A 27,059-nucleotide genomic window follows, 5' to 3' on the forward strand; every position below is an offset into this window, starting at 1 on the left:
TACTGTAACTTAGTGTAGTCTGAAGTCAGGGAGCCTGATTCCTCCAGCTCCACTTTTCTTTCTCAAGATTGCTTTGGCTATTCAGGGTCTTTTTTGTTTCCATATAAATTGAAAAATATTTGTTCTCATTCTATGAAAAATGCCATTGGTAATTTGATGGGGATTGCGTTGAATGTGTAGATTGCTTTGGGTAGTACAGTCACTTTCACAATATTTATTCTTCCAATACAAAACATGGTATATCTTTCCATCTGTTTGTTTAATTTTTGATTTCTTTCATCAGTATCTTATAGTTTTCTGAGCACAGGTTTTTATCTCCTTACATAGATTTATTCCTAGGTATCTTATTCTTTTTGCTGCAATGGTAAATGGGATTGTTTCCTTAATTTCTCTTTCTGATATTTTGTTGTGAGTGTATAGGAATGCAAGAGATTTCTGTGTGTTAATTTTGTACCCTGCAACTTTACCAAATTCATTGATTAGCTCTAGTAGTTTTCTGGTGGCATCTTTAGGGTTTTCTATGTATAGTATCATGTCATCTGAAAACACTGACAGTTTTACTTCTTTTTTTCTAATTTGGATTACTTTTTATTTCTTTTTCTTCTCTGATTGCCATGGTTAGGACTTCCAAAACTATGTTGAATAATAGTGGTGAGACTGGACATCCTTGTCTTTTTCCTGATCTTAGAGGAAATACTTTCAGTTTTTCACCATTGAGAACGATGTTTGTTGTGGGTCTGTCATATATGACCATTATTTTGATGAGGTAGTTTCCCTTTATGCCCATTTTCTGGAGAGATTTTTATCATAAATGGGTGTTGAATTTTGTCAAAACCTTTTTCTTCATCTATTGAGATGATCATATGGTTTTTATTTTTTAATTTATTAATATGGTGTATCACACTGTTTGATTTGTGTATATTGAAGAATCCTTGCATCCCTGGGATAAATCCCACTTGATCGTGTTGTATGGTTTTTTAATGTGTTGTCGGAATCTGTTTCCTAGTATTTTGTTGAGCATTTTTGTGTCTATGTTCATCCGTGATATTGGTCTGTAATTTTCTTTTTTTGTGATATCTTTGCCTGGTTTGGGTATCAGGGTGATGGTGGCTTTGTAGAATGAGCTTGGGAGTGTTCCTTCCTCTGCAATTTTTTGAAAGAGTTTGAGAAGGATGGGTGTTAGCTCTTCTCTAAATGTTTGGTAGAATTCACCTGTGAAGTTATCTGGTCTTCATCTGTATGTTCACATTTGGCTCATCACCACTCATTTCCACATCTTAGTTAGTGCAAAGAGTACAGTTAAAGTAAATGTCAAGGACTTCTTTTTTAAAAGTAAGACCAGAGGTTGCATGCATCACTTCCTCTTAAATTGCATGGCCAGAACCATGGCATATTGCCATGGCGAACTGCAAGTTCGGGTGGGAAATGTAATCTCTGTCTGGGCAGCCATGTGCTCAGCAAAAATCCTTAGACTTCCATTACTAAAAGTAAGTGAGGTAGTAACTGGTAGTGGTAACTGGTAACTGCTCCAAGTACTACACAAAATCCTCCTGATTTCCTCAGTGGGTGTTTAGTTGTTTCAAACAATTAAAATCTCTCATCCTTTGACCACCCCACATATAATGATAATTTTCATGAAGTGTTTTTCCCTGTGGGCATTCCTGTCAACAGCCAAAAGAGCTTTTAATAAAAGTAAGCAAAAAGCTGAGAGAAGAGGGAGTAAGGAAAAGGAAGTGGGAACAGGGAACAGGATGGGGTAAGACAAGAAGGGAGGTATTTTAGGATCCTTTACTTAATGGCCAGAGTAGGTGAAAATGACATTACTAATGTCCTTGGCCACTTAATGTCTTTCCTGAGGAGGCTTGTGGAAAGCACTCCTAGTTGCCTACCTTATAAAAACTGTATAATAGTCTAAACAGAGGGTAATAAACACTAGTCAGTTTTCTGGTTCATGCAGGTGAATCCAGTCCTAACTGATATTGGGCTTCTCATCATCCTGTTTTTAACTTTTGGATATTTTTCAGTGATGGTGTTAAATAGTTTCAGTGGGTAAGGATGCATGAAACTGTATCTCTGATACTGTCTGCTTCAGCTGTTGAATAAAACACCAGACAGTTCTGAAAGCCTGAAGAGTCTGTCTGTCTAATAGGGTTGTCAGAGACATTAGGAAAGAAGACAGAGGAGCAGCACCTCTGAATGCTTGTCGTCCTGGGAGACATGCAAAATCTTCCAGGCCCAGTAGAGTTGAGACAGCTGCACATATGGCAGAAGGCTAACACCTGCAGATTGGGAGGCAGAGAGAGCAGAGGGGATAACCCAGGGCTCCGAGAGAGGACTGACATCTGCTGCAAATTGAAGGCCTACTAGAGCAGAGTGCTGTATCCCCACCACCAGCCTGTCCTGACCACCCAGGGTCAACAGAATCATGAGTGGGCAAAGAGAACTAAGAGCAACTATACCTAAGGGGGACTAAGCAACTGGAGAATGGAAGACAAACAGAATAACTGGTGGGGTCTCCTAGCAAAACAGAACTGCCCGATGGGAGAAAAGAGAACTAAAAGACTAAAAGGGACATAAAAAGATTCTGGGCAACTAAAAGTATCATTTTCAAAAATTAAGTAGCTTAAAAACAATTAAATAGGTTAATGAGAAAAGAGTATAGTCATTCTTGAGAGCTGAATTAGTGTCCAGAAAAAAACAATGGAAGAAATACAGTATCTTAAAACACAGGTCACAAAGAAGTGCATCTTTTAGTTCAATTGCAAATACAGAAAACATTTTATCTGATTTAAGCAGAAAGGAATTTCATAGAGGGCAACGGGTGCTTACAAAATTGTGAGTAGGTGTTAGGTTAACCCCCAGAACTAGCCCACCAAGTTATCATTTCCACCACAATTAGGAAGATGGGTGATGGAGTGAGGGAACCACGGCCCTGACTGCAGACTTCAGGACTACCGCCTCAGCCGGGTACCAACAGAAAGTGTGCCCTATACCCTGCCTCTCAACACCCATACCTTGTGCCAAAAGCTGGGGCCCTGGCATTGCTTCCAGTGGAGAAACAAAGGCCTTTCCAACTTGCTGCAGAGGCACTGATTCCACTCAGTTCACTTTGTGCCTGGGTTCATGTGCGTGGTGGAAGCCAGGTTAAATGTAGAACCCATGTGGAAAGAAAGTCTGAGAAATGTAGTCTTCGCTTTTCCTAAATCTAACATAGACAAAAACATATTAGAAGGGGTTCGAAATCATATTATCTGCCATACATGACGTAGTGGACATTTGTCGCTATTTTTGTCTGTTTGGCAGAATCCCCCATAATACTATACTTCATCAGTTCTAGTATGTATTTCACCAATACTGGATTTCACCAATTCTAGGATGTGCATTGTTTTTTCACAGTTAAACATCTCTGAAATCAGGTGTTCCTGACTCTTATGGCACCTTAGATTCCCCCCATTTCAGGATGCCCAAACAAAGGGGAAAATAAATGCTCAGTAAGTGTTGGCTATTACAATTATTAACTTCATCTCAAAAAAAAGTGAAATTAATGGCAGCTGTAACATTTTAAAGTTAGTTGAGCATTTCATTATGGATAGAAACTAGATGGATAGATAACTCTTATTTTTGTGATGCTCATATAGAGCTATCTGTACATTTTATATCTGTAATTTGCAAATACAAAATCCCAACTATCAACATCTTCATGATAGTTGGTAAATCAAATTCTCAACAACATAGCAAGAACACAATCTATTCTGAGGCTGAAAACAGAATTTGAAAAACAGATTCTGAGTTAAAGTATAGGCAATGCTTAGGAAAAAATTATAAACAGCAGCATGGAACACTTGTTACCTGCTGATTATGTTAATTTAAATTTTTATAAAAGACCCCACATCAGCTGGGAATTAAATAAATAAATGTGGACATAATTAATGTGCAAAACTTTTCTGTTACTCTTTAATTAAAATGCAGACATTTTGATTTGAATGAAGAAATAGTATCTTCCAAAGGAAGATGCTATTCTGGGAGAACAAGGCATATATTTAATACAGTGAGGAATAAATCATATTTAATCATATTTAAGTTTTAGTTAACTCTTAACTATTCTAAGAGTTATTGTTAACAATTCTGGATGGGATCTTTAGGGGTTAACGCTATCTTTTGTTGGTTCATAAACCGGCCCCTGTACATGGAGGGCAAGGAGAGACTGAAGAGAGAGGCAGACTACTCCAGATTGGTATGTGGCAGGTTTAATAAGCAAGGGAATTTGCAAACAAGGCTAAACCTGGTGGCCACAAGATGAGATCTCCACCCCTGTCCGCCAGAATTTTAAAGTATATATAGAGGTCTTAACTGGGTTCAGTCACATATACCATACAGATGGTCTCAAATAACACATTGCTCTCTCAAGGCTGCATCCTTGAAACAGCTCTGGCTATGGGAATGGTGAGTGGAAGGTACATGAGTGGAATATACATTACAAGGACAGAGAAGGGGTGAGAAACCTCTAATTGCCTAGGTCCAGACTGAGAATCAATCGGCGGCCATGTCCTCTTGATGAACTCCTCCAACATTTTCCAAAATGTAAGTCTTTACGAGAACTGCTTCGTTTACATATTCATTTAAATTACTTGAATCAGATTAACTCTATCTGAGCCTCCAGCATTTTAAAAGGTAAAATAGACACTGGGCTTTGTGTTCTGCATAAGCAAACACAGTGCTCAGGACCACATAAAAGACCTCTAATTGAACCCACAATCAGGATCGAATGCCTTTAATAGGTATTGAGCACCTAGATTTTCCTTATCAGAGCACTTACTAAGCTGTTGTGTAATTATCATCTCTCTCCACCCAGAGGGCAAGCATCATCTCAGTCTTGTTATTTTTTCCATCTCCAGTACCTGGCCCAGTATATGCTCAATAAACTTTTATTGAATAAATTGTCCAAAAAATGAATTGTTGAGCAATAGTCCCATGAAAAGAATCACCCCAGGAGTATTTAAATTCAAAATAGTCTGGACAATCTCTGTCAAGTTTTGGCATAGTATCTTCCTCCAGGGAAGGAGGCAAAATTACAAATTACATAATTACAAAGTAGTTGAGTTTCTCTTTATAGGAAAATCCCTTCTTTAAGTTTATATATATGTATATATATATATATATATATATATATATATATATATAACTTATAAAGAAGGTATATATATATATCTCACTGTGAAATACAACATACATATATAAAATAGGAAAGAAATATATTACAGTTTAATATGTCACTTAGGACTCAGGTCACGAAATAGAACATTTCTAGGACCTCCATACCCCTCTACACTCCCAACTCACTTCCTGCAACACCTGCCAGTCACCATGCCTTCCATTTCCTCTCCAAGTAACCAAGGTCATTATTGTCCTAACTGTTATGGGAACATTTTTCACTTGTTCAACCCTCTATGTTCAAATCCCTAAACTATATGGTTTGATTTAATTCCTTTAAATAGTGAGTTTCCTTGGTTCCTCAAGATTAAGTTATGGTTTATATTTTTCAAGAATATTTCATGTCTAGTGAGCAAAAATAGGAATGCCTATGTAGCACTGGATAACAAGAAAATGTCTTTCCTTATATCACACAGATAAAATAAAGTTTTACAAACACTGGCCATTTTCATATTAGGAAAAGAACAAGAGAATAAAAATAATTCACAGCGACATGTTTATTTAAGCCTTAGCTAAGCTTTCATTTACAAACAAATATTTTTGGGGAAAAAGATCACAAGACAATATTTTCAAGTGTCATACTATCCACATAAAAATTAAACTTGCAGAATTTACAAATTAATATTCTGAGCAGACAGATAAATTATACATCCTTTTGCAAAATCCAATCTACAATATTTAAAAATTCATAGTTACAACATAAGACATTCTTTCTTTACAATCTACCTATTTACATAGCTTTCCTCACTGCAGGTGATATACTTCTCATCATAGCTACCAAGGTTTGCAAACATAGTACATTTAAAACATATTTAGCAGCACATAAAAAATTAGATAAAAAGGGAAAGAAATACTACTATTAAATAAAAATGAAATTAAAGGGTGATAATAGAAACAACTCCATAGGAAAATAGATCAAAATATATTTTTGTTAGGACATCAAAAATGTTTCCCATCACAGAATGTATGCACAGCACTACTAAAACAATTTAACAGCATTTTAGTCCTGAGCACAGAATATAGCACAGCTGCAAAACTTTGGTCAATACAAGTAAATGTCGACATCTAACACAATCTGTTTAACATTCTTTGTTAGCAGATTAAAGTTAGTTCCATTTTATGAAAAATCACCATCAGTAATATTCTCATATCTTTTTCCCATTACATTAAAAGAGCTTTTAAATTTGGGAGCCCTCTGTAGACTGATATAAATACCAGACAAACCAATGTTTGATTAACATTCCCAATATGTTTTAAATATGTAAATCATCTGAACAGACTATATGAATGAGTTAACAGTGGGTTGCTTTGTACTCCAAGTGTATTTTCTGACTGTCACAAAAGCAGACATGTTGTACTTCAAATAATTTGAAGATGTTCTTTATAGCCAGGCATAAAAATCCAGCCACTATATAAGTGCAAATCAAGCAGCATATCAATTATAGGTTATATATGCATTGGTAGATATTAAAATTAAGCACACAGGATAGTACACAATTTTATTAGGATACCATTTATATTCAGCAGTTGGATTCAGATATATTTTCCAGTTAATCCCATTCACAAGTTTTTGCCTAATAAATGCAGGACAACATTTTCCATAAAGAACATAGAGTATAATCACAGTATTCAGTTTATGACTATCTTCATTCATGTTTAACTACTGGCAATATCTTCCACCGGATCTCCTGTGTCAAAGAGCTGACCATCTTGCAAATTTCGAGTCTTCCAAATTCTCACAGTTCGATCACTACACAATAATAAATTAAAAATGAACATGTGAAAAGAGGTGGAAAGATAAAGAAGTAGTTCGTAGAATTACTTATCATGGAAACATTTTCTGAAAAGATCTCTAATAGGTGTAAGTAAAAATATACATTGTCCCATAGGTATACCAAACAGGTACCCATAATAATGAAATTAAAAATAGTTCATATTATCAAGGGCTTACTATATGCCAGGTATTGTTACTATGTTCCCCATACACACATTAATGCATTTAATTCTCTTTACATATCATAAGATATAGATAATGCTATTCTCCCCTATTTATTTATGAGCAAATTGAGGTCCAAAGAAGTTAATTAATTTGCCCAAGATCGGGCTTCCCTGGTGGTCCAGTGGTTGACTCCGCCCTTCCACTGCAGGGAGCGTGGGTTTGATCCCTGGTCGGGGAATTTCCGCATGTCTCAAGGTGCGGCCAAAAAATAAATAAATAAAATTTGCCCAAGATCACAAAATAAGTGATAGTGCCAAGATTTGAAACCAGGCAGTCTGGCTCCATCTCTTAAAGACTTTACTGATATGACATGGTCAGAGGTCTTCAGGGATAAGAGCCCAGAGTAAGATCACAGTGAGGGGGCCAGGGCAGGAATTCCAGGGAGTTGGTGAATCTGTTGATATTCAGGAAGAATTATGTTCAGGTTAAATCAACATAAGCCCACAGAAAAAGCAGGAGGCTACTAAGAAGTAGTCTAACATTCTGCCTATCATAGAACATAGACAATTCAAAGCTTTTCTGAGAAAACTTATTTTTATTCACTTAACATGTGGGTTCTAGGGAGTAGTCATTAGACAATCACATTTCTTACCATGTCTCTCGTGGCTCTAAAAAGAGAGTGTTGCTTTTCTCCCATTTCCTAACAAACCCAAAGCCAAAAGAACGAGTTGCCATAGAATTGTATAGTTAAAAAGTATTTCAAAGATTATGTAGTCCATTTTGAGGATAAAGAAAGTTTAGTGACTTGTTCAATGTAACATAGTAGAGTACAGAGCTGAGCCTAGAAGCCAGGCTTTCTAATTTTTAATCAACAATCTTCTCATCCCTAAGAGTTCTTACCACAAGGTAAAAAAAATCACATTTTTTTCTTTTCCTTTTCTTTTTTTTTTTATCTACATGAGACTATGGATGCTAACTAAGCTTATTGTGATAATCATTTCATTATATATTTAAGTCAAATCATTATGTTGTATACCTTAAACTTACACAGTGCTGTATGTCAATTATATCTCAATAAAACTGGGGGGAAATAATAATCTCTCTCCATCCCACATAGCACATGTAACTGAAAACAGAAGGGGATATGTTCACTCATCCACCCATTTATCCATTCCATTTATTTATACAACCATCCATTCAACAAATGTTTATTGGGAACTTGCAGTGTTCTAGGCATTATTCTAGGCGCTCAGGATCAATTAAAAATAAACAAATAAAAAGCACAATCCTATGCCTTTGTAGATCATATATTCTAGCAAAAGGAGACAGACAATAAAACTTAATAAATAATTAAATTATAAAGTTTATTAGAAAGTAATAAATGTTATAGAGAAATTAAAGAGTATGGCAAAGGGGTTCAGGATCAGGAGTGGTAGTCGATAGGAGAGATCACAATTTTAAATAAAATGGCAAGGTTATTCTTATTGAGAAAGACATTAGAAGAAGATCAGGATCTCTGAAGGCACTTTGGGCAAATGTCCTAAGGTTGGAGTGACCCTGATATGTTCAAGAACCAGCAAAGATGTTATTGGTGTTTTAAGAGAAGGAGCACGTCAGAGGGTACTAGAAGGTAAGGTGAGAGATAAATGCTCAAAGGGTCAGATCAAGTAACGGCCTCTACTTTAGATAAAATGGATGATCAATGCAAGGTTTTGAGCAGAGAAGGAACAAGATCTGACTTGTATTTTTAAAAAAATTACTCTGGTGTCTGTGTTGAGAATAGACTACATATGGGAAACGGACCTTGTTTAGGAGACTACTGTAGTAATCCAAGAGCTGATGGTGACTAGGGTCAGTGAGGCAGCAAAAAGCATGGTGAGAAGTGGTCAGATTCTAGATATAATTTAAAGGTAGAACACCAACAGAGTTTGCTGATGAATTGGATATGGAGTGTGAAAGAAAGAGAGGAATGAAGGTTTCTAAACTAAGCAACAGAGAAGACAGACAAGCCATCAACTGAGATGGAGAAGGCTTTAGGATGAGCAGGTTTCTTAGGAAGGTCGGGAGTTCAGTTTTGGACATATGAAGTCTAAGATGAACAAACTTACACTACTAGTCATGACAGAGTAACCTGAGCCAGGTTAGCGCTCCTGTTGTAAGCAAAGTGAAAACTTGACAGAATATATGGAACAACTATTTTCAGAAACTGGGCAATGGGTAGTACAGGCCTGTAATCCCTGAGAAAGGGGAAGCAAAGAAGGTGACCTCTGTGATGGCCCTGGCTCTCAGTGTGGCAGCACTTTTCAGACTACAGCAATGTGGGGAAACCAAGCAGAAAAATCACAGAATCAGAGTTGAAGAGATAGTAATAAAAATCTGGTAAGTGTGAAATAGTTGGAATTTGTAGAACCAGATAGAGAAGAGGAGAGAGCTATGCAAAAAGAACTATGGAGTTATAGGAAAAGAATTCCATCAATCCACATAGGGGTCCCCTAATGCCTTTGACTGAAGGCTAAGCTGCACATGAGTAGAATCAGACTATAAGGCCACACCAAAAAACTACAAGTGAGTATAAGTCAAACAAATCCCAGAGTTCACAAAGGGCTATGAGATGTTCAGGTTTTGACCAGTGGAGAACAGCATCAAACATTCAAGACATTCAGTAGAAATCCAAGAAGAGTTAAAAACAAGTCTCAAAAATATGAGCTGAACCACAAGTAACTTATGTGCCTGACAAACAAAGCCCAATACTCTTTAAAGGAATAAAACAAAATCCAGATACTCAAAACACAATGCTATAATTAATGTTCAACATTCAATAAAATGTTACTTGACATAGAAGCAGAAAAAATAAGACCCATAATCATAAGAAAAATCAATCAGTGACAGCAGATCCAGAAATCAGATATGATAGAATTACTTATACAAGGACTTTGAATTATAAAGTCCCACCTATAAAATAGGGATTATAATAATACTCACCGTCTAGAGTTCTTATGAAGACTAAATGAGTTAAAGCCTGAAAACACTTAGAACAGTGCCTGGTAGATACTAAGTCCTATACAAACATTTTTTAGATAACAAATAAGTAGCACTAATTTGAAAATAGGCCTTCTGATTTTACTGGCGATTTTCCTGATTTTTATGTTACATGGTAAATACATCTGCATCTGATGCTCCATGGGTAAACTGAGAAAGATTTCAATTCTTCAAAAATAAAACTGTATCATGGAAGAAAAGTATTATATCATACCTCACCGACCAGACCTCAGTGATACATAATACTTTTATAGTCTTATCTTGTGTGTCCCACAGCTTTGAGGGATATTAATTTATTTCCCATAAATTGTTAAGGACAAAACAAATTTCCAAGGGAACAAATAAAAGTGATGACTCTTAAGAAAGTAATGCATCTTGGAAATAGAATCAATGAAGCACCAAAGGTAAACACCTTAGAAAAACACACAAAAAATTGGCTTTGATGTACTTTCGAGATGAGAGAAAGTAAATCTAAATGAGAAGAGGGATTCAATGGAAACAGCATGAAAAATAAGAGACACCAGAGAAATATAGCAGAGGTTTCAAAATAAAATCAGGGTAATCGTGCATTTAGGACAGACAAATCAAGCAGTCGGTTAAATTAAGTAACATAATTGGTACACAAATGACATAGGGAGATTTTCAAGATAGATATTCATGAGAAATTACATTTCATTTGATTGAGATGAACACCTCACATTACAGTTAGTATATATGCTTCCCTTTTCAAAGTACTTATATACATATTATGTCATTTTTATGGTCACATCTCTACACCTCCTTCAAACATCTTCTTAAATGTCACTTTCTCAGTAAGGCCTTAACTGACCACTCTATTGTGTAACCCCAGCCCCCCAGTGATGTTCTCATCCCCCTTGCCTGCTTTATTTTTCTCCATAGCACCTCTCAACGTGTAACATATTTTACTTATTTATTTTCTTTTCTCCTCCTTAGAATGAAACTACGGTTTGTATCTATTTTGTTCACTTCTCTATTCCCAAGGGTCTGGAACAGTGCCTGGCACATAGGAGATTCATCATGAATAAGCCAATGAGCAAATAAATTAATCAATCCAGCCATCTTAAGAGGGAAGTAGATATTATTACTATGTACTTAAACTTTAAAGGAGGTGGAAGATGCACAAAGTTTTTTTTTTTTAATGAAATGGTCTAAATGTGAAGAATGGCAAGTTTGTTGCCTTTGTGGAAAAAACTTTTAGAAACTAGTCACTTATGAATGATTTTTTAAAAATTAAAATCGCCAGGGGAAGATCTGGCAGCAGACTTCTTAGTCTAATCAGAGAGCCGACACAGGAGTAACACTATTACCATGTAACCAGGGGAGCCCAAACTCAGTGCCCACAGTGTATCTCAGAAAATATAAATAAGATATCATAAATAGACATTAGAATAACTGTAATAAAAGGATTCATATATTCTACATTTCCAGATATTTACAACTTACAGGATTTATTAAATCTGAATACAAGTAAACAATATAGAGAACGATCACATAGCAGAAACTTACTCAGCTGCAGTAAAAATGTGGGTGGAATTAACACATATGGCATTGATAGGACTCTCATGACCTTTCATCTCTCCAACTGGCACAAAGGTATCTATGTTCCAGAGTTTCAGAATGCCCCCTCTGCAGCCACTGAGCAAAACTGGGTGGCCTGGCATCACTCCAAGGGCACAGACCCAATCCTTATGTGCATTTGGAACTTGCTGAGAAAAAAAAGAAAAATCAGCAGTTTAAGGGGAGTAGTCCAAACTGACATTTTCATACCAAAATAAGTTACAGAAGTTTTTATTGACAAAATTCAAAATTTGGAACACTGAATTGGCCTGGAAACCATAAAAATCATTTTCTGTGAAGTCACTCTTCATGATTTAAAGAAATAAATCTGTAATTTGCTCCTAAATTTGCCTCACTAGTTATCATCAGTGTTATCAGTATTAAAGGCCTAGAATGTTAAAAAAAAAATCTATAGAATCTAAACACCTGGAAAGTATACAGAATTTTTTCAAACATCACTTTCTCTTAAAAGGAGTAACTATTTCACTTTTCTCCAAAATGTATCTCACGCAACTAGTTTGAAAACTACAACCTGGTGTGTAGACTATAAAGATTTTCTCATAAACTCACTGCCTTAAATTTTGGAAGAGAACATAGAGGCCTAAAGCTTTTTTGTTGAAGGCTGGAGCTAACCTATATATTTCACAATGAGTAAACAATAATTATAAGCTCAGACTATATACCATATTTTATGCATAAATATATTTATATACATAACATAAAAGTCACATCCAATAATGTATATATATAAAAGAAAAGCTTCTGAGTGCAATATATGCATCTGTTGCCAGGTTTTCTCTATTAACATTCATGCTACTTGTTCATTTTGTTTTCATCTGGTTGTAAGCAAGAAAGTAGGAGTAATTGCAATACATACACATGCATACATTTATAAGGAAAAGCCTGAAATTGAGTATAATTTTATCTGCTAACTAACTTCTTCCTCTGGGAATTAGGAAAAGTCACCAATGTTTGATTGTATTGACAGAACACTTCAATCCAACTATCATTCTATAGGAAATGAGAGAACCACCACTGTTGAATGTATGAAAATGAGATAAGGAATCATTTAGACTGCTTTGACCTTAGTGAAACTTGGTACTCCTTGGAATATGTGTACATAAAACAAAAAAACAAAAACAAAATGAGAAACTGACTGATTTACTGCAAGACTGATTTCATTTAGTAAACACAAGCATGGGGCAATCCCAGATCTTCCAACACTTTTTTTTTTTTTTTTTACATCTTTATTAGAGTATAATTGCTTTACAATGGTGTGTTAGTTTCTGCTTTATAACAAAGTGAATCAGTTATACATATACATATGTTCCCATATCTCTTCCCTCTTGCATCTCCCTCCCTCCCACCCTCCCTATCCCACCCCTCCAGGCGGTCACAGAGCACCGAGCTGATCTCCCTGTGCTATGCGGCTGCTTCCCACTAGCTATCTACCTTACGTTGGGTAGTGTATATATGTCCATGCCTCTCTCTTGCTTTGTCACAGCTTACCCTTCCCCCTCCCCATATCCTCAAGTCCATTCTCTAGTAGGTCTGTGTCTTTATTCCTGTCTTATAAGAGTCTATTCCCCTTTTATTTAGGAGATATCATTAAATGTTGAATGTTGCTCTTTTCATAATTAGTAACTCTGGTGGGTGATGATGAAACACTCTTTAAGAGGAAGCCCTGTTTGATACCATCCCTAAACAATGAAAATCTATATAGAGGCTCTTTGCGTTCTTATATAGAATACTGGTGACTTTGAAATACCCACTGCATCCCATGAAAAGGTTTTGCATTACCTGTAGAAGGTCTTTTTGAGCTAAATCCCATTTCTTGATTCCATTATCTCTGGAACCACTAAATAGGTTATCCCCTTGTATGGTTAATGCTTCAATGCCATCATAATGAGGGGGCTCGAAATTGTGGGTGGGACTCACAGCTCCAAGAGCCCCTTCAGTTACATCAAACATCTAAATAAAGCAGAAAGGAAGCAGTCATCCTATTTAACTTACAAATAAGCACCTATATGCGTTCATTCATAGAAACACACACATGTATATTAACCAGATACGATTTGTTTTATTTTACTAAGTTAACTAAAATAACCTGCTATGAGTGACTCAGGATGAACCTGATCCCTATCTTCACACTACTTTTGCTTACATGCCACATGTTTACATGTCTGTAAGCTCTTAAGAAAGGCAAGCAATTTTCTCATGTGTGAGTGTACAAATGATATGTTAAATAATAAAAATGCTACATATCAATCCAGTTGAAATTCAAATAAATGATATGATTGTTATTTAAACACTATTAGGTAGCTCTGCAATCTTGGTGGTCATCTCAAATTCTCCAAAGCTGCTATTCAAAACCTTTCACTCCCTTCAGTTGCTCTCATCTCTCTTAACTGTTGAAATTGTGATTTCCTAATAAGGTTAGTATGACCAAAAATAAATTTTCTGGACCATCCTCCTAGTTACAAAAGTTTCCTTTTATTCTCAAACATTCTCTTACCCTTCCCTTCTTTTCAGATGCTAAAGTGTACCTACTTTTTCCCAAAGTTCACATTTTTGATCTGATTCACCAATTGCTACCACTTCAGTCTTCACACTTTCCCTCTCCACTGAGCCCATTTCCTGAGCATATAAACATGCTCAAGTCTACCAAATATAAAATCCTCTCACCTTAACCATTCTATTGTCAAGTCACTAACTGATTTCTCATTTCTTAATCAAAGTTTCTAACAAAGAGTACTTATACTCTTCCTATCTCTCTTTATTACTGTTTCCTCTTTTTTATTCCCATTGGTTCTTATAGGATTCCCCAAGGCTGAGTCATATCAACCCCTATCCTTTGGCCATGTCAACTACTCTAACTCCTTAACCATCTGCTTCTATTTGAACAGCTCCGAAACATACATGTCTAGTCATAACTTATCTTGAGCTCTGGACTTGCCTTTCAAATGGCCTACTGGATTACATGAGAAGGTCCTCTATTAGCATCTCAAATTTAACATCTCCAGAATCAAACTATGCTTCTCTCCTCATCTTATCTGCTACTTGCATAAAATATGAAGACCATAACATGTTCAGCATTAAAGGTGGTGATGATGAGACTTAAGCATTAGTTGGATGACTGAGCCAAAAAAATTTTTAAAATCCCTCCCAACCTATCTTCTATGAAGAGTGAGAATACATGTTTAAATAATAAGACAACACAACCAGGAACCGAGTGAGGAAAAGATCAGGAAGAAAAAGCAAAGGTTAGAAATGAGAAAAAAGAAAACTGATTAAGAGAAAAGGGTCTCAGGTGCATCTCAATACTTCTAATCTATCATTTAATAGGAGAATGTAATTAAACAACTTTATTATACACACTTTGATATAATGATCCTTGGAGCCAGTGATGATTAAATCTTGTCCACTAGAAATCTGATCTACAGTAAGACACATAACAGGGCCTAGGTGTCCCGTTAACTTTCCTGTGGACTGAAACCTTTAAAAAGAAAGAAAAATAATTTTGTTTGAAAATATTTCTTAACATGTTGAGCCTAAGCCTCAGCAAAAATAATCAACAGTCTTTGCTAAAACTGTTCTTTTTGATTTAAATCCACCTCTATGCAACTCTGTTCAAATTAAGAGTAAAAATAATGGCCAAACTAATCAATTCTCTGATGGAAGTGTGAGGAGTCCTAAATAAGTTATTCCAAAGCAGCTAATATCATTCAGGTAGTAAAAATAAATAAATAAATAAAAACTTGCTAAAGGCTAATTTTAAATCTAACCTAAATCCAGGTAAACCTTAATCTGTTAAATGTCTCAATATGTTATAGACATATGACTGATGTTATTAAGGCCAATTTGAAATTTGATTAAAACAACTATGTCACTGATATAACTAGAAAATAACAATATGAAGAAAGTAAGATTATTTTACTACACTAACATATATTCTCACATAAACACATACACATATATGTACACACATATACACATACATGTATGCACACATATGTGTATATACATGTATGTCAAAAAATAGGTAGTCCATTTCATCAAATATTACAAAGACATGAAAATGACCAGGAATATATCTGACTGGTAGAAAAACATATGATGCCCATTGTCAGGGGGTGACAATGAACCTCTGTTTCACAGTCCTACCTCAAATCAAGCTGCTGGAATACAGAGATGTATTTGCCTTCTAGAATATTATTATTTCTTGTAACTCTTTTCTTAGTTAATTTGTTAAGATGAATCTGTATTTAATCATGTTGCTGAAATCAAGCAACTTGAAAAAGGATCTAACTTTTCAGCAGAAAAGAAAGTGTAAAGATTTTCAAAAGCTGATATCTTTTCTGCCTCATGTCATGACTTTGAGTATCTTCTTTCATGGTACTGCAACTACAAATCAAGTTTAATATCTTCAAGAATAAACCCAGTCCTCGTCTCGTTCCTAATTTTCTTAAACAAGCACTGTTTTCAATTTTCTACTTTTTTTTTTTCTAAAACAGTTCTCAGGACTGTGTTTCTTCTTTCTCTTTCTCTCTCATTTATTTATCTATAAATTATGCTTATAATACTTTCTCAGTCATGCATTAAAATGTTACAAGTTATAACGAGTTTTCCTCAGAATTTCTAAAATAAATTTCCCTTTGATTTACTACTGACAAAGCCCTTCTAGATGGGATTATTACCTGATTATTACCTGGGATATTACCTGAATTACAAACTTTACTCAGAATCTTGTAATTGACTTTTAATGGCCTTTATCCTCCATTACAAGATGAGTTCTAAGAAGATGGACACCAAATTTGTCTTGCTCAGTCTTTATCCCCAGTACCTACCACAAGTGTTGGTATAGTGCCTGCCGTAATTGATATTTGTTAACTAATAAATAAATAACTAATAAATAAATATTCCCTTGCTGCCAAATTTTTAAGAACTAGAAAAGAAGCTAAAATAAACACTCAAATGAAGGATAAAAGCTCATACTTCATGGCAAATAAAAAATCAAATCAAAGATGTAATGCCTTACATTTCAATTTATCATTTTTCTCTTTGTACTCACTTCATCTCCTTAATACTTCATCATATATATGTGTATATATATATAATTCTATATTTATAAAAATCCTGTGAAGATTTACACTTAAAGTTATATGGTTTGTAAACTGAAATTTTTGAGATAATGATGCATAAGTGATGTTACAAAAAATAATTCTTTCAAAGGTACTGATGCAACTAGCATGAGAATCTTGTTCTCTTCCTGGTAAACAACACAACTTATAGACAAATATTAAGAAAGGCTATTTTCCTTCATATATTTTTTTCCCCAGCAATGGAGGTTAAAAGAAAGGAAAATTGTGAGTTTGCTAACGAGGACATAGAAATTCAGAGGTGCTGAATCAAACAGAAAAGTCTAGGTTTTTATATTAACTTTTGGGGTTATACAAATTAGATTTCACACACACTAATGTTATTAATGTGTGAAAATTGCATTTGCCATATACAGGAAGTACATTTTCTTTAAAATTCTACCTTTTAAGATCCCACATTCTGACAGCATTTCCAGAAGCTGCATAGAGGAAGGTGCCAGTTGGGTTCAGTGCAATTTGATTGATTTGGTTTTCTCCAGAAGGAATAGCAACTGTCCGGCTGGTGGTGGCAGAACAAGCATCTCCAAGAGTAACTTGACCTGAAGACCTTAACAGAGACAAAGTAAAGCAAAATAAGTCACATTTCTGGACAAGAGTTAGTCTTAGAATTCCTTAAATTCCTAGGAAACTGGCTGTAGACAACAAGAAGATCTGTGTTCTTTGGTCACTGTATGCACTGTGCCTAGCATAGTAACTCATACACCTAATAAATAAACATTTTGATAGATAAATGAATAAATGAATGAAGAAAACAAGATGACATGGCTTAAAACTCTTAATTTGCAAGTTATTATAACACTAGGAATTCTGGGCCCTGTTAGGGATGACTTAAATATGATTCAGAAAAGATTAGATGACAAAGACAAAAACTCAGCAAATGATACAGTGCCACAAAATTAATTCATTTTCCTGCAATTTCCAGAAGTTCCCTGAGGAACAAGCCTACCAGTATTCCTTTCATATATAAGATTTGCCCTTATGAATTAAAGACACTAAGGACTTTTTATTTTCAGTTTTTGTTTATTTTAACCCAATCATATAAGAATTACTTACTATATGCAAATGATTTAAATATGATTTATTTCTATTTCCTCAGCTAAATTCTAAATGGTAAGTATATTTTTAAATTTTGAAACATTTTATTAGCAAACTTCTAAAATACCAAGTTATAATCAATCTTTTCAAATTTGATTTTGATTTTAATGAGTCAACTGGATTCGTAAATTTCTAACATAAGATACAGTGTTTTTTTCCTACAAAATTTTCCACAAGAGACCTGTATTCAGTACAGTAAATAATTAGTAATTCTCAAAATATAAAATAGCACTTAAATATTAATAATCCTCACTCTACAAATTAGTAAAAATTAACCATTCCTATGCTCCCTTCTCTTATTTAAATCAACAGAGTTCACCTTAATTTTAATTATGTAAAACAGTTAATCAATCTTATGGCAAAAAGATCACTATTTGCTCTATATTTTAAAGACATACATATATGATAACAGATGTAGAAAACAAATTCATCCTCCAATTGTCCAACATAACCTACAGTTATGAAATATAGGCTAGCACCAAAGCAGTGTCTTAAAAAAAACTCCTCAATTAATTAGCATGTATTATTCAATACATGCTAATTAAATTTTGCAAGTACTTCTTACCAGTCTATAATGGTGATTTCAGCCATTTTCCAAGGAGTGGTACTCATTTGAAGCAAGTAATGTAAATCATTTAACTACATCAATTAATGAATACTATGAAAATATAATTCCTTAGTTATTTGGGAGGGAAGAAATATGAAATGTGTATTTAGTTACAGATCAAACATGACTTCTCCTTTCCTGTTTAATATTGAGTTATTGTATTTTATTTTCTCAAGTTTTTTTTCACCTTATTTTATCTGTGTTCTTATTATAAACACTTTCATATTCTTTGCAAGTGGATAGGTATAAATAAACAAAAAATAGGCCTATCTTTTCTTACATTTTGTATACAAGAACTATTTGCCCCTTATGCTGTTTGTCTTTAAGTTACTTACGTTAGCGTTCGAATGCACTTTGCTGAATCTCTGATATCCCACACCTTAATATAAGATGTTGACACAGTGAAGACCAAACTTGTATAATTACAGTATTTTACAGATACTACATTGTTGGGATGACCTCCCAGTGACATTATCTCCTGCCCAGTCACCAGATTCCATACTTTACAAGTACGATCTAAAAACAAACAAATAAAAAAGAGGAAATACTGTCAATATGAGCTAAATTAGATTCTCTTAACAATAACAATTTCTCTTCTATGAGAAAAAAATGAGATAAGAAAACAGTAATTATTTAATTAACTTGCAGCAGGCATTCTAACTCTATCCTTGACATTTTGCAGCAGGTTGAAGGGCAAAGTAGGTATAAAGGATTAGATGAAAGCCAGGATATCTGGTGTATGCATTATGTGGTATTAAAAACTAATTATACAAAATTTGAAATAGACATATCAAGAGAATCTTGTTTCAAATTGCTCCTGAATTTAAAATGGCAATCCCAAATCAACCTCTTTGAGACATTTTTCTTTGATCACTCTTTTATGTACTCACCACTCTCCACACTTGGGAATACACATAACTTTCTTTTCCAGGGGTCACTGATTGATTTCATTTTTGACCCAAAAACATAATCATAAAATTATTCTATTTTTTGACATGCTAAATATCTAATTATCCTGGACTAATAAATTTAATTTGAATCATTAGAAAATTCTTTTACAGAGCAAATTTTTTAAATTGAGGAATTACTTGCCATTATTCACAATTCACAAGTTCTAGCTAGACTTTCCCCTCACCTTGTAACATCCCTAAATGCTAAAAGCTTTGACTAGCTTCCCAAATTCCTGTACATGCTTCCTTCTCACTTTTCTAACCTCACTGTCCACCACTGCCCCTACATATACTCTACTTTTCAATCCAACTGAATTTAGTTTCCAAACCCACTTCTACCTCAAAGTCTCTGCTTACACTGTTCTCTAATCTTGGTTGCCAATTCTTACCTGTCAAATCCAAACAATCCTGTAAGGTTCATCTTAAATTCCCCCTTATCAAAGCCTTCCTTATTTTTCACAATTTAGCATAATCTCTCCCTTTCCTGAAACCCTGAAACTCTTTGTCTATAACTCTTCAAATTGTTTACAGTTAATTTCTAGTTGCCTGCAATTGCACCAAAGGGGTTAAGACTGCAGGTTTGGAGATGAGTAGACCTAGGTTTCTAATCCTGGCTCTTTCACTTACTAGTTAAGTTTATCTGGGAAAATTATTTAATTTCTTGAACCTTCAACTCCTTCATCTGTAAAATTAGGATGCAACATGTATTTCATTGGGGTTATTGTGAGAATTAAATGAGATAAAATTTGCATAGTCTCCTACATAGAGTAAGTGCTCAAGAAATGGTGGCTGCTACCCATCTTATTCTTTTTACCACACCGTACACTGTAATGGCCTTTTGTAGATTTTTATATAGCCTGCATTACTAAGCTCAGGGCTTTGCATGTATTAGGTGCTCAATTACCAAAAGGAGATATATTCCCTCACCATTCTATTCACATAACATCAACACAAGTTTTACTTTCTTCCCAACTATGTAATGATTTTATATTTTATATAATTCAGGAGTTGAATGAGATTATCTCTCAGATTCTTATGTGTCTTAAGCAGTTTGACATTTTTAAAAACCTGTTAAAATGTAATCATTAAAAAAAATATGTTAAATATCCACATGGCACAACTACTAGCACCTTTTGATCCAGTGAAGAGAAGATCATCAGTAGAATCCACACAGAGCACAGCTTTTGTATGCCCTTCAGCTATGTGAATACACTGAAGTGGAGAAGCTCTGATTCCTTTCAAAGCTGGAAATGGGTTGATTATGCCCCTGAGGTGGGGGAAAAAAAATAAGATTTACTTTAGTAGCTATATCATTAAACTACTTTTTATTTTTTTCTCTGGCTTTAAGAAGTCTTTCTAAATAATTAGTACTGTAATAAAATCCAGATTGCTCCCTTGTCTTTTTTTTAAGCAAAAGGACAGAGACAAAGTGTGAAATTATAATAGTAGTGATGGAGTGCATCAACTAATTAGGCATCAGCTAGCAGGTGCATTCTGCAAAGAGCAAAGTCATGATAAATTGGATTTTCTTATTAACAATTTCATCTCTTCAAAATTTAATGAAGTAATATTGAGAGCTGTTCAAATATAGTGAATTATGAAAAATGAGAAAGCATAAATGATGGATAACTGGAAGATGTGACTATCAGCCTGGAATGTGACTCTATGTCAAAAAAGACATTCTAAAGAAAGTATAATACATACCACCTAAAATACTAAGGAAGCAAATTTCAAACAAATTTGAATAAATACAAGAATGATTGCATAGCCTGAAATTCTAAAGGGAGAATGGCTCAAAAATAACAAAACTTTTAAAACTCTAACAATCTCAAAGACGATTTTTTAAAAAGAGTAAGATTTTAAAAGAATAGTGATGCTCTTTAGGAAGATTTCTCATAATTTTAATGTTTCTGGAATTTCTGCTTTATGCCACTGGACTATGAACTATGAAAATATAAAATTTATCAAAACACTGTCCCTATCCCAAAGGAGGTTAAGACAGGATCTGAACTGAAATAATTGTACTGGGAAGACTAAAAATGAGAGTGAATTAAGAAATGATAAATATATAAGTTGGATGTATCTTTGCTCAGAGCAGGAAGAAAAATTATGTTGAAATATGTCCATTATATAAGACAGATGACATAATTTTAGGACAGATTCAGCAATAAAACAAAGCTGTCTGTTTCTATCTTCCTGATGAATGAAAACAACCTTTAAGATGCAAGGGACAGAAATAATTAAGAAGAAGTGTAAGCCCAAGATACATTAGATCCGACAATGAAGACTTATTCAGTGAGTTCAAGTATTTCTGTATTTAAATCATTAGATCACAGGGTTGTGAAAGCATATACCATTGCAGAGGCAAAATCATTGTTGGTATACTAAGAGGATCAATAAAGGAGATAAAACATGTAGACCCAATTTTCCAGAAAGGAGAAAAAAAAGTGGATTTCAGAAATTACAGATGAGTAAAACTTCTTGTTGAGTCTCATAGAGGAAAATATTAAAAAAATAATTACAAACACTTAAATGCTCATCAGTAAGAGGTAACATTTCACAGAGGAAGGTCCTTGTAGAATTAATAGGCAGGAAATTAGGGGAATGTCATATTCACAATATATGTTGATTCCAATAAGGTCCATACAAAAAGCTTTTCAAATGATATGCCTATGGACATGGTGGGTAAGTATGAAACTGTTGTAGTAAGGTAGTTCCATCAGTGGCTGAAGAGTCACCCCTAAAGAGTCAATGTTCCTCTCAGTCTGGAAAAAGGTCTTCAATATCTAGTCAGTCTTTCCCCAGAACTCAAGACAGATATGGCATGTTTATTAAATTGATATATTAAAGAGCTGTATTGTCTAGAAAAATTACCAAAAAAAAATCCATTTAAGTATGTACTTAGCACTAAAATGTTCACTGGATAAAATGTAAACATAAAATTTAAGTTGAAGATAGAACAGAATGCTCCAAGTAGGAAAGGGGCTTAATTAAATTTTAAAAGCTAAAGAAATTTGTTTATTAAATACAAGATCAATGGATCAACAATTTATGATTCTTCTACCAACACTTTCAATGACTTGTGCAACAGAAGTAGGTATTTCAGGAGAAAGAAAGCAATAGAGCTACTATATTCTGCCAAGGCCACATCTGGAATGAGGCTGAGTTCCAGTTGCCACATTTTAAAAACAGCCTTGAAAAATCAGAGATTTTCCAAAACAGTGGAAGCAGAAAGAAGGATCTGCAGAGTATATCATATTAGGAACAGATGAATCTAAAACTATTGAGCTGATAAGAGAACCTTCATCGGAGAGAGCATATAAAAGCACAGTTAAATAGCTGAATATTTAAAGAGCTGGCACATACACACAAAAAAGGTATACTGGATTAAATCTAGCATAGCTCAAGAGGGCTGATGACAGACCAATGAATAAAAATTTAAAGGAGGTAAGTTAGGCTTAGGATTAAAAAAAAAACACTTTATTTTTGGGATTTAGTTTTATAATGATTTCAAAAAGTGAAGGGAGTTCCCCATTACCAGAAATAAGACCAGGAATTGTTATCACATGGGTGTATAATTACAAAATCCGAAGTATTATTTGCATTCACACATCAATTTGAGATTCTTGAAATTAATGCTCAGTAACTTGTTGGTAATGTAAGAACTTAACCAGATTAAAACTGAAATTGTAGCAAAACCTCCTCAAAAGTCTAAAACTGCCATTTTGAAATCCTATCAATATTATGTGGGGTTTATAGCTATGAACTGAAGCCATCAAATTATAAATATTGCTTCAAATGTTGAAAAGTTATGATCTAATGCATAGTCAATTGCTGCTCTTCTAAAACATTAAATATATATGTATGTATATTCTAACAAGCTGATTATAAAGAAAATAATTAATGTAAATAACCTAAGAGCAGCTTTGATCTGCATTTAATGACACAAATCATCCTAAGAAAAAAGCTAAACAGTACCCTTGGTTATTTAGCACTTGGTTATTTAGGACTATGTCTACAAAAGAGTTCCTTCCTTCAGATTACTATCTTTATCCTAAGAATCTATTAATGTTTCCTGATGATATAATGTGCAACATAATTCTGTCATGTCAAAGGTTGTAATATTACAAAAGTGAATATTTGCCTCCAGTAACTTATGTATGGCATAGCCCTAGAGACAAGGATGTCTCTTTTTCATTCTTATATGTTTTATTTATTCAGATTTCTGAAGAAAAATAATTTCAACATTAAATATAGCATCATATTTATTAGATACTGAAAGATAATCTCAAATATTCAGAATGTTAGAGTTAATATTTTATAGAGATTACCTTATACAAAAGGTAATAGAAAAAGTACAGAAATTGGAAACATAAATCCATGGTATTTCTTTCTCTATTAAAATTAATCTATCCACATTCTGAAGTATATAAATCAACTTTAAAATAGTTTAAGTTAAGGTTAAATATTGCAAACTTATACAACAAATCTGATGTGAAGGGAAAAAATGCTTATTTCTGATCCATGCAAAACCAGTAAAGTCTTGTAATACTGTGAATAAGATTAATTTCCTCTCCCTTCCCCTGCCTACCTTCTGGAGGATCTATTGATGATCAGGAAAATGGCCATAAAACATGGGAAAGAAGTGCAAAGAGAGAGGAGACAAACTGATTAGTGGGAAAAGGAAATGAAAGGAAAAAAGAGATATTAGGGGTCCAAAAAACCCATAAACATGAAAAAATGCCACATTGTTATTTGAAAAACAGCATCTACCAGTTAAAATTATTTATTATGTTTTTAAAATTCTTTTACTTTCTGTATCTTTCTGTATTTTAGGTACCATAGTGTCCTTTTTTTCCCTAGTACACCTTTTTTTAAAATCACAAAGCCTGCCATAAACTTTTTATTTAAAATCGATAAATCAACATGAAAAAATACCTTATTCACTTCCCATGCCTTGAGGTGGAAAAAACCATTCAGGAGCAAACCTTTACATTAATTTTCAAAGAACTTAATTTCTTTAAAGAAAAGTTTTAGGTTATAGACAGAATACAAATAGCACAAATTTTTATGCTATTATATAAAAAAGTTTACCACTACTTTGAAGGGTATTATCACAAAAATATATTAAAATTAATGTTTAAAAACATCAGTGCATTTATATGGTTTACAAGTTATGAATGCAACAAAAATGAGATTTGTTTAAAGTTTCTAGGAAGGCATTTTAGAACATCAATGAAATGCCAGAACGTAGGAAAGAGAGAAAGTACCTGTGTACCTCCGACAGAGAGGAATCACTTTCATCAGACCTACAGTGAAACAGTTAGAATTATGAGGGAAAAGAATACAGATGTCAACAGGTAAAGACACTGAGATTGAACTGATTCAACAGTATGAATAACAGAAATACAGCAAACATTTCCTTTACAGTACCCTGCTTTTCTATTTGCACTGGATATCAGCAAATTCAGTGACAGCTAAATTAGTTAAAATTTTGTGCTTATGTTTTCTACCAAGATTTTTGGGGAAAAACTTTCTATTACTAATCCACAGAACCCATCTATTCTCACTTTCTAAAATGTAGGCCCTGGGCTTCCCTGGTGGTGCAGTGGTTGAGAGTCCGCCTGCCGATGCAGGGGACACGGGTTCGTGCCCCAGTCCGGGAAGATCCCACATGCCGCGGAGCGGCTGGGCCCGTGAGCCATGGCCGCTGAGCCTGCGCGTCCGGAGCCTGTGCTCCGCAACGGGAGAGGCCACAACAGTGAGAGGCCCACGTACCGCAAAAAAAATAAAAAATAAATTAAAATAAAATAAAATGTAGGCCCTGAAGAGGAACAACATCAAGCAAGTGAAATACATCACTTCAAGACTCTATTTAATTTGACTAGTACTAGAAAAAATTTTCAGTTTCAGTAGTCATTAATGAACTTTATTCCTCTTGATAATTACTTTAGATTTAGACTCTCATGTGGAAGTTGCACAAATACATTATATGTTTGAATGGAAAGCAAATCATTCAAAATTTAATAACCTATGTTTTTTTTTTTTTTTTTTTTTTTTTTCAGTACGCGGGCCTCTCACCTCTGCGGCCTCTCCCGTTGCAGAGCACAGGCTCTGGACGCGCAGGCTCAGCGGCCATGGCTCACGGGCCCAGCCGCTCCGCTGCATGTGGGATCTTCCCATACCGGGGCACGAACCTGTGTCCCCTGCATCGGCAGGCGGACTCTCAACCACTGTGCCGCCAGGGAAGTCCCAATCTTTGATTTTAATTAATCTCAAAAACATGGAGTTCTTCTGATTAGGCAGTCCCTCAGTAATAGATGGGAGGTTTTACTGGGATTTTAAAAACAGGTGAGCCACTCCTGTCAGCCTTAATCTGAAACCTCCAGGACTGACAATAAGTCTGGTTATAATGAAAATCTATTTAGCTTGTATTATTATACAATATCCTTGGGAAGAATGAGGATAGAGTGAGTGCTGCCATATTATGTAATCAGAAACAATGTGTGGGACCTACTTCTAGCTGGTGAAATATGCTAGACTCAAAAAGGAGCCCAAAGAAAGTCATTAAAAAGGTAGGTGAGTTTTTTGAAAGTGTAGTCAGTTATTCTAAGTTTTAGTTTATAGAGACTACAACAGAGTCAAATGATTGGTAGGTAGTTCATAAACTATTTCAGTAATAAATATGGAACTATAATTAGATTGTCAAGATTATCAAAAGACCAAAAGAAAAATTTTATGACTATGAATGCAAGGGAGACAAAATTTAGTAATTCTTCATCATCGCTAGTGAAAATGGACTTCCTAAAGACATTCGTAATGTTATTCTACTCTTTCTCAATTAAATGAGCGGTATGATTTAACAATGTTCAAGAGTCTTTTTAAAAATATATTGTTTAAAAATATTTTTTAAAAATACCTCTCTAGATCATTTGAAAGGACATGTCATCTGATTAAACTATATTAAAACCTAATTTTAATATAGTTTAATCTAACTGATTAAACTATATTAAAATCTAATCAAAAATGTTGTCCATAAATTAAGTAGATTAAAGAATCTTCCAAAATGATGGTGTGTCTCTCTAAGTCTATAGAGCCATTTAGCATGATCTAAACATGCCAGACAGATCTTAAACAATACTCTGTAAATTTCAGAAATGGTTGATATATACAGGGAGATTATAGCATAGAAAACAAAGAACTGGTGTGGGATACTGAATATCAAGTACATATACTATCCAAAATGCTATCATTCAAAATCAAAGCAGACAAGTCAGAGTTAATAAACACCTTATGGCAACACTGTTAGTATGAAATTCTTGCAAGAGAGATTCTGGCTCAGTGTGGGAATATTTTTTCACTTCAAATTTAATGAAAATTATATTTTCCATACCCCTCCAACTTCTCTTCCCCAACAACCCACCCTGAGTTCTACCCCCTCCACCCATAAAGGTACTCTTTTATCCCAAGAATACAATTAC

General features: G+C 34.4%; 1 protein-coding gene across 4 annotated transcripts in view; it reads right to left on the reverse strand.

The window, feature by feature from the left end:
• Nucleotides 1-5,700: 5,700 nt before the first annotated feature.
• KIF21A (kinesin family member 21A) overlaps nucleotides 5,701-27,059 on the reverse strand; it is a 165,165-nt gene continuing 143,806 nt past the window's right edge. For 3 of the 4 annotated variants that reach the window (XM_082634700.1, XM_082634701.1, XM_082634699.1), the window contains 7 exons: nucleotides 20,709-20,845; nucleotides 18,964-19,144; nucleotides 17,309-17,473; nucleotides 15,146-15,263; nucleotides 13,568-13,738; nucleotides 11,717-11,916; nucleotides 5,701-6,961 (listed from right to left, as the gene is read on the reverse strand). In XM_082634700.1, coding sequence (XP_082490826.1) covers nucleotides 6,868-6,961; nucleotides 11,717-11,916; nucleotides 13,568-13,738; nucleotides 15,146-15,263; nucleotides 17,309-17,473; nucleotides 18,964-19,144; nucleotides 20,709-20,845 — 1,066 coding nt within the window. In that variant the 3' untranslated portion in view covers nucleotides 5,701-6,867. Of the gene's footprint in view, nucleotides 6,962-11,716; nucleotides 11,917-13,567; nucleotides 13,739-15,145; nucleotides 15,264-17,308; nucleotides 17,474-18,963; nucleotides 19,145-20,708; nucleotides 20,846-24,848; nucleotides 24,888-27,059 lie in introns of all 4 variants that reach the window. The other variant, XM_082634698.1, reaches the window with a different exon arrangement.

This window comes from Mesoplodon mirus, assembly GCF_964341445.2.
Source record: "Mesoplodon mirus genome assembly, chromosome: 11".
In the NCBI taxonomy this organism is placed as follows: domain Eukaryota; kingdom Metazoa; phylum Chordata; class Mammalia; order Artiodactyla; family Ziphiidae; genus Mesoplodon; species Mesoplodon mirus.